Source organism: Columba livia, chromosome 7, assembly GCF_036013475.1.
Source record: "Columba livia isolate bColLiv1 breed racing homer chromosome 7, bColLiv1.pat.W.v2, whole genome shotgun sequence".
Taxonomy (NCBI): domain Eukaryota; kingdom Metazoa; phylum Chordata; class Aves; order Columbiformes; family Columbidae; genus Columba; species Columba livia.
The window spans coordinates 34,189,648-34,202,140 of NC_088608.1; the positions used below are offsets into that span (position 1 = coordinate 34,189,648).

The 12,493-nt window shown below is 40.6% G+C and overlaps 1 protein-coding gene across 19 annotated transcripts in view; it reads right to left on the reverse strand.

Moving 5' to 3' along the window:
* AGAP1 (ArfGAP with GTPase domain, ankyrin repeat and PH domain 1) overlaps positions 1-12,493 on the reverse strand; it is a 370,539-nt gene that overhangs the window by 137,184 nt on the left and 220,862 nt on the right. For all 19 annotated transcript variants that reach the window (XM_065069196.1, XM_065069193.1, XM_065069192.1 and 16 more), the window contains one exon: positions 7,172-7,276. In XM_065069196.1, the coding sequence (XP_064925268.1) occupies positions 7,172-7,276 (105 nt within the window). The remainder of the gene's footprint in view (positions 1-7,171; positions 7,277-12,493) is intronic.

Genomic DNA, 12,493 nt, shown 5'->3' on the forward strand with positions numbered 1-12,493 from the left:
TAGCCTAATGTAATCATCAGCGGATTTCTAGCCTAGAGTTGTAACAGGCAAATAGCCGATACTGCGGAGGCGACACTCCCAGCCATTGAGGGGCCTCAGCTAGATTGCTGTTGATTAGAAAATTTTTCAGTTTTGACAAGCACTTAATGAACATAAATCGCTCCTTGATTGGTTTCCATTTGGGGCCACAGGCACACCTAAGAAGAAACAAAAGTCTCCAACTCCTCGTGCCCCCCTTCCCAGGAAGGACCTCAGCAACAAACCTACCATCAGGTTATGAGCCACAATGGAATATATTCATCAAATGTTCCCGTTAAATTAGCTATCCTCCCCTCTTGCATATAAATATGGGCACGATGTCGTTTGGCTTCATAATATATACTTAATCTTCAGAAAAGCAATGAAATGTTATTTTCTGAGGAGAACATAGGAATGAAAATGCATTCTGGAAAACACTGATCACCCTTGAAGCACTCTGTCCTGACAAAAAGAAGGTCATCTCAAATCTGTTCTGTTCACATCAGGAATCAAGAACATTAAGTTTCAGTACTAAAAAGCATTGACTTTATCTATACTGTGGTGCTTATCAGTTTGATCAGCGTTGCAGGGGTGTGGGAGGAAGACAGAGCAACACTTTCAACAGAAAAAAAGCAGTTTCACAAGATCTTGTTGTTTTTTGTTTTTTTTTTTTTTTTTAATGGATCATTTTAATAAAATTTTAAGAAAATTCTTATGTCTGCACTTCACTTCTCATCCAGACTTTGTAACAAGAACTGCTGTAAAAGACAAATCAGAGTTTTACCATCCTGAGTAATTTATGAAGCATTTATATCCACAGCAGTTAGCTCTGCTGGACAGGAAGCTCTAATTTTATAAAACTCTGTGAATAATTAATAGCTTGCCTTTTGCCATTTAAATTGCAGCTCATTCAGAAACCAAAAATTTTGCCTCTCTTTTTGAAGAGAGTCAACATGACACTGAAATGTGTGTTTGCTGCTCCTTACCACCCACTGCAAGTTTGCACGGCTCTGCAACAGCAGAATTGCATTTACTACAACATCCTCCGCTAACGACACGATAAATCTTGTCATGCCCTCCAAAATGAATGGACTTGAAACAGAAAATGCTTCACGTTCGTCTTGTTTGTGCGTTTAGTGACCTGTGAGTATCTGTAACAAGCCATAGGACTGATTGTGAGAAGTTACTGTGAATAATCAGTTTCTCCCACCCCATCAATGGGGATTACGTATTTAAGGAGTTATTTCACAGGGTGGCTTGCTGATCATCAGCAACTACAGTCTGATTTTTCACTGAGAAGAACAGGTGCACTGGTACTTTCAAGCAAGAATATTTCTAGTTCGAAAAGCCGCAAAGCCAAGGGGGTGGAAAATAATTTGCCTTGACAGCTATCCCGAATGATAGGTCTCACTTAAGGAGGGCAAACACATTTTAGCTTCAATTTTCTCCATCCATTTTTAAGTTTTTCTCTGAAACTGATCCTCAATCCACTACATCTTTAAGATAATAAAGTTTACCAGGAAGCTATAAAGTGAATGAGTGATCTCTACAGCTATACCACTTCATAAAAGCCTCTTCTGCTTTTAAAACATCATAGGTTATGTTTTATGTTTGGTTATCTTTACAGAAAAAAAATTACAGGAGCATGATTAACACTTTTTTCCATACAGGTTGGTTATCTTCTAGCTATCACTAGAAACAATGTAAATTCCCAGTGAAACATGCTAGAATTAAGAAAGGAAAGCCCTGGGAAATTTAAAGTCAATCCTGTTAGAAAGGAGAAATAGGGTATCAACTCATCAACTGTAATAAGCAATTACTACACATATATTTTCTAACTGTTCCTATTGTTCATTTTGTCTACCTTAACCAATGGTTTAGGTAAATGCAATAACTATAATAAAAACTTTCATGTGCTTCTGACACATTTATCTGCATCACCACCCAAACTATATCCTTGTTTTTGCTCTGTAGGATTTGGTTTGATCACTGCTCTTTCAGGAGGTAGAGCTACATCTTATGTGAAAAGCAACGCATGCATGTCCTTTTGTCAGCTTAAATATGTATTTACCAAAGCCTGATTTGAGGATTAGTTGTTCACAGGAAAGGCCAGCTAGTAGGACTCTCAGAGCCAGCCAATATCCAGCTTTTCATTCCCTGGAAGCAAAAAATAGGGGCAGAGAGAAAAAGGGCATATACAATAGTATTTTAGAAATATACAAGGGCATGAATATTTTGATTAAAGCAACACAAACAGCACACTTGGAGCTATTAAACAGCCTGAGGTAATGCAACCCTGAAAATAAAGTTGAGACGAAGTGATGTCTGCAGGCAATTGGTTATTCATAGCCCCAAAGGCAAGTGCTGGTCCCTTGGCTGGAGCAACATCCAGTTCTGCCGTTGGAGGGCCCAGCTGCCCACGCAGCCCTCTTAAAAATGAGGAGAGACACAATACTTTATATGCAAGCACACTTTTCATTTTCAAATTATTCATAAGAACTGATAATGGTCAAAAATTATAAATGCAGCTCTAAGAAAAATGTTGTGTATTATGGGGCCTGAAAGAAGTGCATCGATCTACAACACTTCCAGATACCAACATACAGGACATTTTCAATAGCCTTCTGTTTCTCACAAAGTCTGCTTTTCCTGTAGGAAACGGCCAAGCAAGAAAGCTCAAATGAAAGCCCAATCCCCCATCCCAAATATCAAGGAATTTCACAGGCCTATGAATTGGGTCTATTTTGTATTATCTTTCAAGATGTGTCTGTATAATACATTGCTGAACCTGCCACACAAAGTTTAGCCTAGTGTTGGATATGACTCTTTACCAGGCTGAAATTCACTTTATTTGAGGATGGAACAACTTTGCTAACACTCCCTTTGAGCCAGCTCACGTAGGCCACTCGCCCAGGCAGCGCAATTTTTAAGGAAGAATTTTGAAACTGTGGCTGCTGTCAGATGAACTGAGCAGAACCAGGTGAATTCACACAGTTCCCAAGGAGATAAAGGCAGGTTTCCCCCTCAATCACTGCTACAATCCTACAAGCCTTAACACAGGTCACCAAACCAGAACGGGAGCAAGGTTAAAGAGCAGCTTTACTGCGATACACACCTCGGCAAGCAAAACCCAATTTTGTTGTGTAGATACATGGGATTTACATACCATGTGTGTTATAGATGGGCATCAGACCTTCCTTCCCACATGGCTAAGAAACTGTTCTTCCCCTATAAGGTGCCACAGCACTGTGCTTTTATTTCAAATCAAATCTAGAACAGATTTAATATAAAAAAGGAGAAAAAAAAATCACCCTTTCCTAAAAAAAAAAAAAAAAAAAAAAAGGCTGTTTTCAGCTCTTTTTTCCTTCTTTACATAAATGAGGGGCAGTGATGATGATGGGGATACAAGAGCGGAAAATGGACATCCACAGCTAAAGCTTTGTCATCTACTGACCTGTAGCACGATGGCAACCCTTTGGCAGACAGACAGTGGCGAAACATCATCAGCTATTCATCGGGATAAGGCTCAGATAAAGAAGTGACACGTAGCGCTGCCCAGCAGGTATCCTGGCGAATACATTTCGGGAGCCCTCGCACATGGCATTCTGCCATTAAAAGCCAAGAGATGCCTAGACAAATTCCGTCCGGTCCCTTTGGGGATGCTGACACTGAATTTGTCGGCAAGAATTCTAGTCATCCACTCAACAGCTCTACTCCAGAAGCGTAAGATGAATAGGTAGCTATGGTGAACTTTGAAGCCTGCGGGTCAAAGTTCTCTCTCATTATCCCCACCATTTTCTATCGGTATAGCTCCTCAGCATCCCAAGGGATGGGAAGGTTTGAGGCTCTTGAAAAAAAAACCTGACATGACCAAGTCAGAAAACAGTAGGATACTTATGTACATATATTTTTCTTTTCCCGTTTTTCTCTCCCCCCACTTTCTTGAAAAGAAGGAATATGAATTTAGCTATTGTGTCAAATGTCAACCTGGTGGCATTAGTAGTTACTCATTTAGCTGGCACAATACAACTGTCATTTCAACATGCTGTCCTGCCAAACAGGCCTGACCCTTCCAGGGACACCTCCTCTGTAAGAATGGTACTAATTTGATTTTCACTCCCCACCCCAAAACCTTTCATTTTGTAGCCAATCCTTTATTCGAGAAGGACAACAGTAGGTTTCCGCTATACAGGCGGATCCACTGTATTACAAACCATTGCCTTCAAGACTGAGCTGAGACTAAACATATCTGACAGTAGATACAACTGATCCACTTCTGGCCAAATCTCTAGCTGTATTTCATACAGTGCTTACTATCAGTCATTAAATATTATAATAGGTTCCTACAACACAGGTGTTCAACAAAATCCTGTGTTCTGCCTCAAACCACAGTGTGGAAAGACGAAAATACCTTCTAAATTGACTTCTTCCTGTCACCAGTAGAGGCCAGCCAACTTTTTGCTGCACAGAATTACAACTGCAAAATTCTGTATAACCAAAATGACATGCATACTTGAAATAACCCAAATCTAACTAACATGTCAGATTAGAGCCAGGCTTCTTACGAGTTTAGGAAACTGACTTTATATGTTTAACAAAAGTTCTTTTCTTCAATGCTATTTAATAGGAAGGGTCACCAGAGTAAGGTCCTTATTTTTCAAAAAAAATCCAAGAAATTATCCCATATGGCAATGCAAGCACAGTATTAAAAACTCATCAGTTTCTTTGGCTTGCTGTGAAAAAAAGCAACAAGCAAATACAGATAAACAAAAACTATCAAAACCAACCCAGAAACACATTATCAGAGTCTTTTTAGGGAGAAATCCCATCACTCAGCAATAGCCAGGGCAAAATTATGACTTTCCTGCTCACAAAGTTTTGTACAAACTGTACTGGGAGTGCAACTGAGTTCAAGTATCTGGTCCTGCCTCCTCCTCCCACGGTGGTTTTCACAGGATAGAGAAGATGCTACTCACACACTATTGCCTCATGGATGAAGAATGCTCTGCAGGGTATATTAACAATGGTTAATTGACAATAAATAGTAATTGACAGTATGGAAACATACTGTAGAAGTAGTGCAGCCACTCTTTGAAGGCTAAACACAAGAGAAATAGAGCATTAAACCAGCATAATTTATATGAAAAATCACATCATAGTAAGATTTTAACACAAATGAGCAGAACCCTAGATCCTCCTGGGGAGCAGATGCAGTAAAGGTGTCTCAAGAAGCCCCTGCACGAGTACAATATTTTTCCCAGTAGCTTCTTGTCAGGGAGGAGCTAAGAACGGTCCCTCACCAGCACCCACCCACCCACAGCCAAGGGAAAAGCAGCACGGTGCAAACCTTGCCCATCTACGCAAATGGAAATACGGAACCGTGTACCTTTTTCTTGGGGGTGGGAGGGCACGGTGGGGGATAGAGGGAAACAATTACAGGCTAGTAATTACTTCTTCTTTAAATGGATTCTCTCTAATCTCCAATGGATTTACCTCTAATCTCAAAGTAATTACCTCTAATCTCAATGGATTCTCACTCTGGGGGAGACTAAGCAGCTCCAGGGAAGCCTACAGAGAAGAAGTACTCTATTGTCTGCAAGAGGCAATGAAAAACTAACATGTGCATAGCAACTGCCAGGAACAATAGAGCATTTCTACAAAGCGAGGAAGGGACTTGGGAGCGAACAATGGCAGCTTGCCTCCTCCTTGCTTGATGACCCAGAGTTGGCCAACACAACCTGAGGGAAACCCTTGTGGGTGCTCCACGGGGGCTGCCTCAAAGGCACGCAGTACCCATGCTTCCCTTCCCTGAGCAATACTGACACACAATTCAGGTATTTCGGGACTATTTAATGACAGATTTCTCCAAATTTAAAAAATGGCCAAAGAGGCCAGGTAGACTTATCCGGTGTCACAAAAGGGAACAGTGAAAAACTGAGCAAAACCTTGGCCCAGAACACAAGGACTGAAGGATAAGATTTCTGACTGAAAGTAGCAATGTCTTGAAGTTAGTTGCCATCTAACCTATTAAATATTCTTTAAGAGACAAGAACGTAACGTCAGAAACTACAGCAAAGCATTATATGGCAGAATATAAGACTATGAAAACTTGTGCCAAGTCAAACTATGGCAAGTTGGTGCAAGCACAGCATCAGTGGGGCTCCCAATACATCACCCCTCTAAAGCAGAAGCTCCTGCCAGACCCTCGTGCAGGTCTGTAAGCCTCAGTGCACATCTACAGAAATGCATCTGTTTGAAACCATGATTTTCACTCCATAATGAAGAACTGTCCTGGAGCTCAAAATGACAACAAAAGGTTTAGAATGAACTCACCCTAAAATGTTACAACTGGCCACCCTCTCATTTTCGTATAGAAATATGATGATAAAATCTAAGACCTGAGATGATTCCGAAGACCCTGGTGAGGTTCATACCATCTTTTCTGTGTTTTATTCTTGCCTGTACTACACTGCAAGTGAAGGAGCTGGGAATCTCCTGGGAGTTTCAAGATGCAAGTCTCCACATGAGCTCTGGCTTTTGAACAGCTCTGGCATGGAACAAGCTCTGACAAATCTCACCTTTTCTCCGGCATGGCCAAGGTGGATGGCTGGGCTAGTTCTGACTCTGATCACTGTGCTCCTTCCACCCCCAAAACCATATCCAGGGATTGTTCTCCATACTCCGAGAGGGCCAGATGGCATCCTTGGGCAGAGACAATGCAGACACCCTAACCTTAAAATGTTTTATGGCACATATTTTAATAGCTATGCCATTTTCAAAAGGCTGCTCAGAACTTACTTCTAAATAAATAAATGTCAGAAGCTTTCCTCACTCTTTATTACATCTGGGATGTTTCCTCTTATAAAACACTTCTGTTGTTTTTTTGTAATCCTGGACTGACAAGAAGTCCATAAAAGCATGAGCACAAAACAAAGGCTTAAGCCATTTCAGCTGCCTCTTGGGATGCAAGGGAATCCCCTTTTTTCCAGATTCAACTCAGCGGTACTCTCAGGCTTTCACTAGGTAATTTTATTTACAGGAAGAAGTTTCTTCACCAAAGAGGGCTCAGCAAAAACACGTCATTATGAACTCACTAACACTGCCTCATCAGGGCTTGATGTTGCTGAACATGCAGAGAGCATGGTGTACTCACGTGTAAACTAGGATGGTAGGTCAGCACACCGTTGTCACACAACGTCACGTATTTCTTCTTCCACTCTTTATTCAGTGACTTGCCACTTCGCTTTAGCAGCATACCCTGTTGCAGGAAAAAAGAAAAGAGATTAAACACTCTTTTGCCAATGCACAACTACTTAAAGTACAGAAAAAGATAAACATAATGACCAACATTTTTATTTTTTATTTTTTATTTTTATATTACTTCCTCCTTCAAGTTACTAATTTTTCCCCATTTCTCTCATGACATGCTTTCTCCCTTGGCTGTTTCAGTGCTTGCAATTTAGGAGGAAAATCACTAAGTGCGGCTTTCATAAAGCAAGTCGTGTAAACACAAAACACTGTATCAGCCCTGGCTTTGTCCAAAGGGTAGAGAAAACCCTTTTGCACTGAAATCCATGCCTCAGGAACGCACAGTTTAATGTGACACAGAGTAAGGTTACCCACAAGCAATCCTAGCTGATAAAGACACCACACTCAATGCATTTCCTGGCCCTCCAAAATAAATGATGAACCCCAGCTTGAGTGAGGATCCTGCTGTTTGGTCTGTATTCCCTTCAGTGTGTTCCTGGGGATCCCTTGTTTTCCAGGCTCAGCCCCTCCACAAGCAGGGAAGAGCACAGGTTTATATTCTGATTCCCTCTGCAGGAAGGTGAACCCACAATGGAAATCCTCCCAGCCATTAGTTCCAGCAAGAGAGACACCAATTCCAGGCAAGAGGAGCAAAATGGAAACAGGGCAAATAAAAAGTTTTCCAAATACCAAGTTTTCCAAATACATTCTGGATAATTTAATAAAATAGATCATAGAGGAAAGGAGGTGAGCAAGGTGACTCACCTTTCCACAAATTGTATTCAACGTAAACAGTGATGAATACTGTCAACAGCTGAGATAAGAAGTCACCGTGTTTAAATGGAGCAGGACTATTACTGAATATTAACCTGTTCTCAGCTTAAAAACAGAAAGTAACTTACAAAAGCAAAAGACATGCTGTAGCAAACTGAAGGTCGTACAACAATCCATGCTTTAGCAACACACTTCCCTAGGAAATACGATTTTCCAAAACCAAGTCAGAAGGCGGTTCCTAATGAATTCATACAGTACTTTGGTTATTGGAAGTCTTGCCGAAATGTAAGAAATGTATGAGACACCACGTACAGTACTACCACTGGCACGCACTGGTTCATCAGATCAAGGTCAGATACAAGCAGACACTTCATTTCATTAAATCACAACCAGGAACCTAAACCAATACAAACTTCAGTTCTCTAATCCCTGTAAAATGAGTTTTCAATTCCTATTTTCCATGGAACTTAAAAAGCCCAGGAAAATAGAAGATAAAGATGCACTTTAACACATGATGTTTCCAACTCCTATGGAGTTTTGTTAAAACAGGTTAAAACCTTACAAGCAAGTTAAGTATCTGTTTTCCCGTTAAACCTGCAGCTTTATAGAGCGACCTCTCTGCAGACACAACCCCAAAGCGACAAGGGGCCAAGGGGCCGGTCTGAGCCAGGAGAGTCCTCCAGAGCTTGGCAAGATTCTTCCTTCCTCCATTCCAGATTTCTGACTTTCAGCTTAAGTCCCTCACCACAACCCACATGAAAAAACAACTCCCCTTTCGCCACCGCAGAGATGATCCCAGCGGAAGAAACGCATTCACAACCACCCTTTCCCACATCCACACTTGGAAAAGAAGTTCAGAGAACAGCCCTTTGGGATTCAAAGCAATCTGTGGATGGGATTGTAAAGAAAAGCTCATGTCGGATGACTGTGTTAAACAGCGGCACAAACTCTGAACTTTCTGACCGTCCGGGGGTCAGATTTCTTTTTTTTGGTGCCGTGCCTTGCTACAACTCAAACTTTTCCAAGAGAGAACGGGGTTTCTGAAATGCTTTCTTACAAAAGCTTCTGCAAGTGCAAGTCGCGCATCCCAATTACTGTCTTCCAGTGGTTAGAGACGTTGTTTTCTTCTGTTAAAAAATGAAAGCTTATTTCTGCCTTTGACTTGTATGTTTGTCTATAGTAGGTGATCTGTGGCTTCACCTTTCCTATCTTTCATACCTCACCTGCAGCACGTTTGCTCGAGTTTAGGGGGACCCAGTTCTAGTTATTGCTGTGCTATGGGGATCAAAAAAATTACTCGCTCCCTGCACTGGTTTGTTCTTCAGACCTTTTAATGGGGAAAAAGCTGTAAGGATCACAATGGTGATCCCCCCCCTACCTCTTGTCTTTTTTTAAAGTTTTGAAGAAAGAAAAAAAATATATATATATTTGACACCTTTTAACTATCCCTTTGGTATACAGAAAACACGTCATCACTTACATGAGTTTCAACTCATGACAATTATAAACTCAATAAATGGTAAACCCCCACTATTTTCATGAGTTTTACTAAATAGAGGTTTTGCTACTAGCTAGGTGTGAATTATGAAATTCTGGTTTTGTATCTAAATGCAAAAAAATACATTCAAAATGGGGTTTCACCTTGCTTTTAAAATGGAACTCTGTGCTTTCATGTAAAAATTAATACTCAGCATTAAATAAGTACCATTTGTACCTAAATAACAAACCAGACTTTCTAATCCATATTCTTTAGGCACTACATTGGCAAAAAGAACAACTTTTTGTATTATTTTAGAACTAAAAATATCTTCTAATACCTGCAGAGGAAGCTGCTCTGAATACAAGGAGCCAACTTAAGGTGTTATGAAGCAGAGAAGCCCATATAAACCACATTTTTCCTCCCGCAAGGCCAGAGACCAGCACTTTGTCTGTGATAATTATATACTATGGTCTGGAGAAGAGCTCTGAGTATCAGAGTTTAGATCAGTTATAAATGCACTTTAACTAAACTTAAAAAAAAAAAAATGGCCCAGATATGACAAGAAATGTTACTTAAAAAAGAAGAAAAAGGTCATCTTATATCTACATCTAGGTCACATCAGTTACTCTGCCTAGGAAAGGAGATACATGGGTTCCCACCGACCTTTGGTAGGTCTGAGGCAATTTAGAGGTAGCTTGAGCACATCTCCAGTCATGGCCAAACAAGCCCCACACACACACAGCACATCAGAAAAATCACATTTAGTTTCCAAGTAAGGGACTAACTAGATCAACTTCTACTTCAAAATAGTGACTTTTTTTTCCCCTGAAATAATGTCTGCCTAAATTATTATTGATCGGATAACACTATTTCTCCTAATTTGTATGAAGTCTTTAATTTGTTACAATCTTCCATCTGCAACTTTAGCCCTGCAGTTCAACGTAGCTGGCTCAAAGCTCCCAGATCCAACACTAAGAATTCAACACCTCCAATCTGTTCATGAACCGTGAGGAATTTCACACTTCAAATTAAATTTTTACCACCTTCCCTCCAAAACTGCAGTTCTGCGTCTAACGGAGGAACGCTTCTCCTACCAGGCTGCACTGGCTGTACTTTTAATGAGCCACAGGAAAAACTTCAACCAGAGCACACGAACTTCACGTCTTGAGTTTTGCTTGAGGAACCACGTCACGGTACAAAGCAAATGGAGGAACCGTCTGTACGCACCGCGAGCTCTTTATTAGTAATGTGTATGCTACGTCTAGTCCCAGGAGGTCATTGCAAGCCAAAAGCAATGTTAAGTGTACAAGCTTTAAATAACTTACAAAGTTAATGTAATGAATGTAAGTGTTATCTGAAATCCATCACTCAGTGGCTTGCTGTAGCCTCAAGCTGTGATAAAACACCACTCATAAATTTATATTAAAACTCTGTTCAATAGCAATTATTTACCAACAAAGATTTATTGATTGCATTTGCTGTTAGAGACTGGGGCCCTAACTGAGTCAATCAGCTTATGTTGTTGAGCTCCAGGGCCCCAGGAGAAGTCCCAGGCTGCCAGCAGGCTCTGCAGCAGCTCAGGAAAAGCCACCAGTGAAGGGTTGATTGCACTTAAAAGTAAAAAATACAAAACAAGAAACCAACGCCCAACACCAGTCAGAGGATTTGTACACAGTTCGTCTGAACACACAGTAATCGGCTCAATCTCACCGCTCCAGATGGCTTCCCATGAGCTGCAAAATTTGCTTGCTTAAACAGCAAATGAAGACAAATGGTGAAATAATTATGCATTTGTTTTATAGAAATTTTCAGGTATTAAGCAGCAAATTATTGGCATTTAAAAGAGTGACCTCTCGAAGCTGCTTAATAGTGCATTGAAGATGTTGGTAGGTGAGCCACCTTAATTTTTCGGGCAGGCGGGACAGATGGTAGCAGAACAGACTGACATACTTCCCACAAATAAATGTCATCAAAATGTGCTTGCTGACCGTCAGAGGGAGGGATGTCTATGGCCACTGCTTGGCCTGCAGAATTTACCCTCTGTGGGAAGCAACATCCTCTGCATGGCCTGTTATGCTCTATTTTAATTCTCCCACTTTCCTGTGTACTTTGGATTTTCCAGGGGCCACAAGATACGAATGGCTTCACAAACAGGACAACACCCGTGATCACAGCTTAACTGACTGCAAGTTTATTTGCACGTGCTCCAGCTGTAGCACTTGACTTGAACGTTTAATTTTTGTTTGTTTAGTTTTTGCTTTATTTTCTTTGTTTAACAAGATTTGCTACATTTTTACTTTTCTTAGTATGCCAAGCAAAAACGGCCCTTTGGAATTCCACAGAGCCATGGCTGGACCTTCTGGAAAAGAAAACATGATACTTTGGTTTCTATTTTCTTTCAGAAGCTTACACCACTGCCATGGCTGAGGCACCAGCATTGGGCAAGCTCTTTTTGCTTCCCCTCCTTAATTTTTAGCCTACCTCATACTGTTACCCTGATGCTGTTTTGACAGAATGAAAGATGTAATCTGGCACTTAATCATTAACAGCATAAATTCTTAATTTTCCACTCAGGTCTTTAGTTCTCATAACTATGATTAGCAGCTAGCAGTGCTATGAATTTTCTACAGCTCTATCATTTGCATCCTGTTCACAACATAAAAAATTCACGCTCATCAGAAACATCATCCCTCAAATAACTGCAAAGGCAACCATTCGTAGTCAGGATCACAAACTAACAGTTACATATAAATTCTGGTCAATAAAACATCCACTTCCTTTAAATCTATTAACATGGTAAACAAATGCTGATAAATCCTCCAGGTTTGCATGACTAGCCAGGTCTAGCTAGGCTGGCCAGCAGCACTGGGACTAGTCTAGCTTGTCCTAATAACAAACAAGAGAGTAATTCTTAATTGATAACTTTTGCTTCCAGAACATTTAATTGTAACAGCTTTCTAGTCTTAAAGTCCA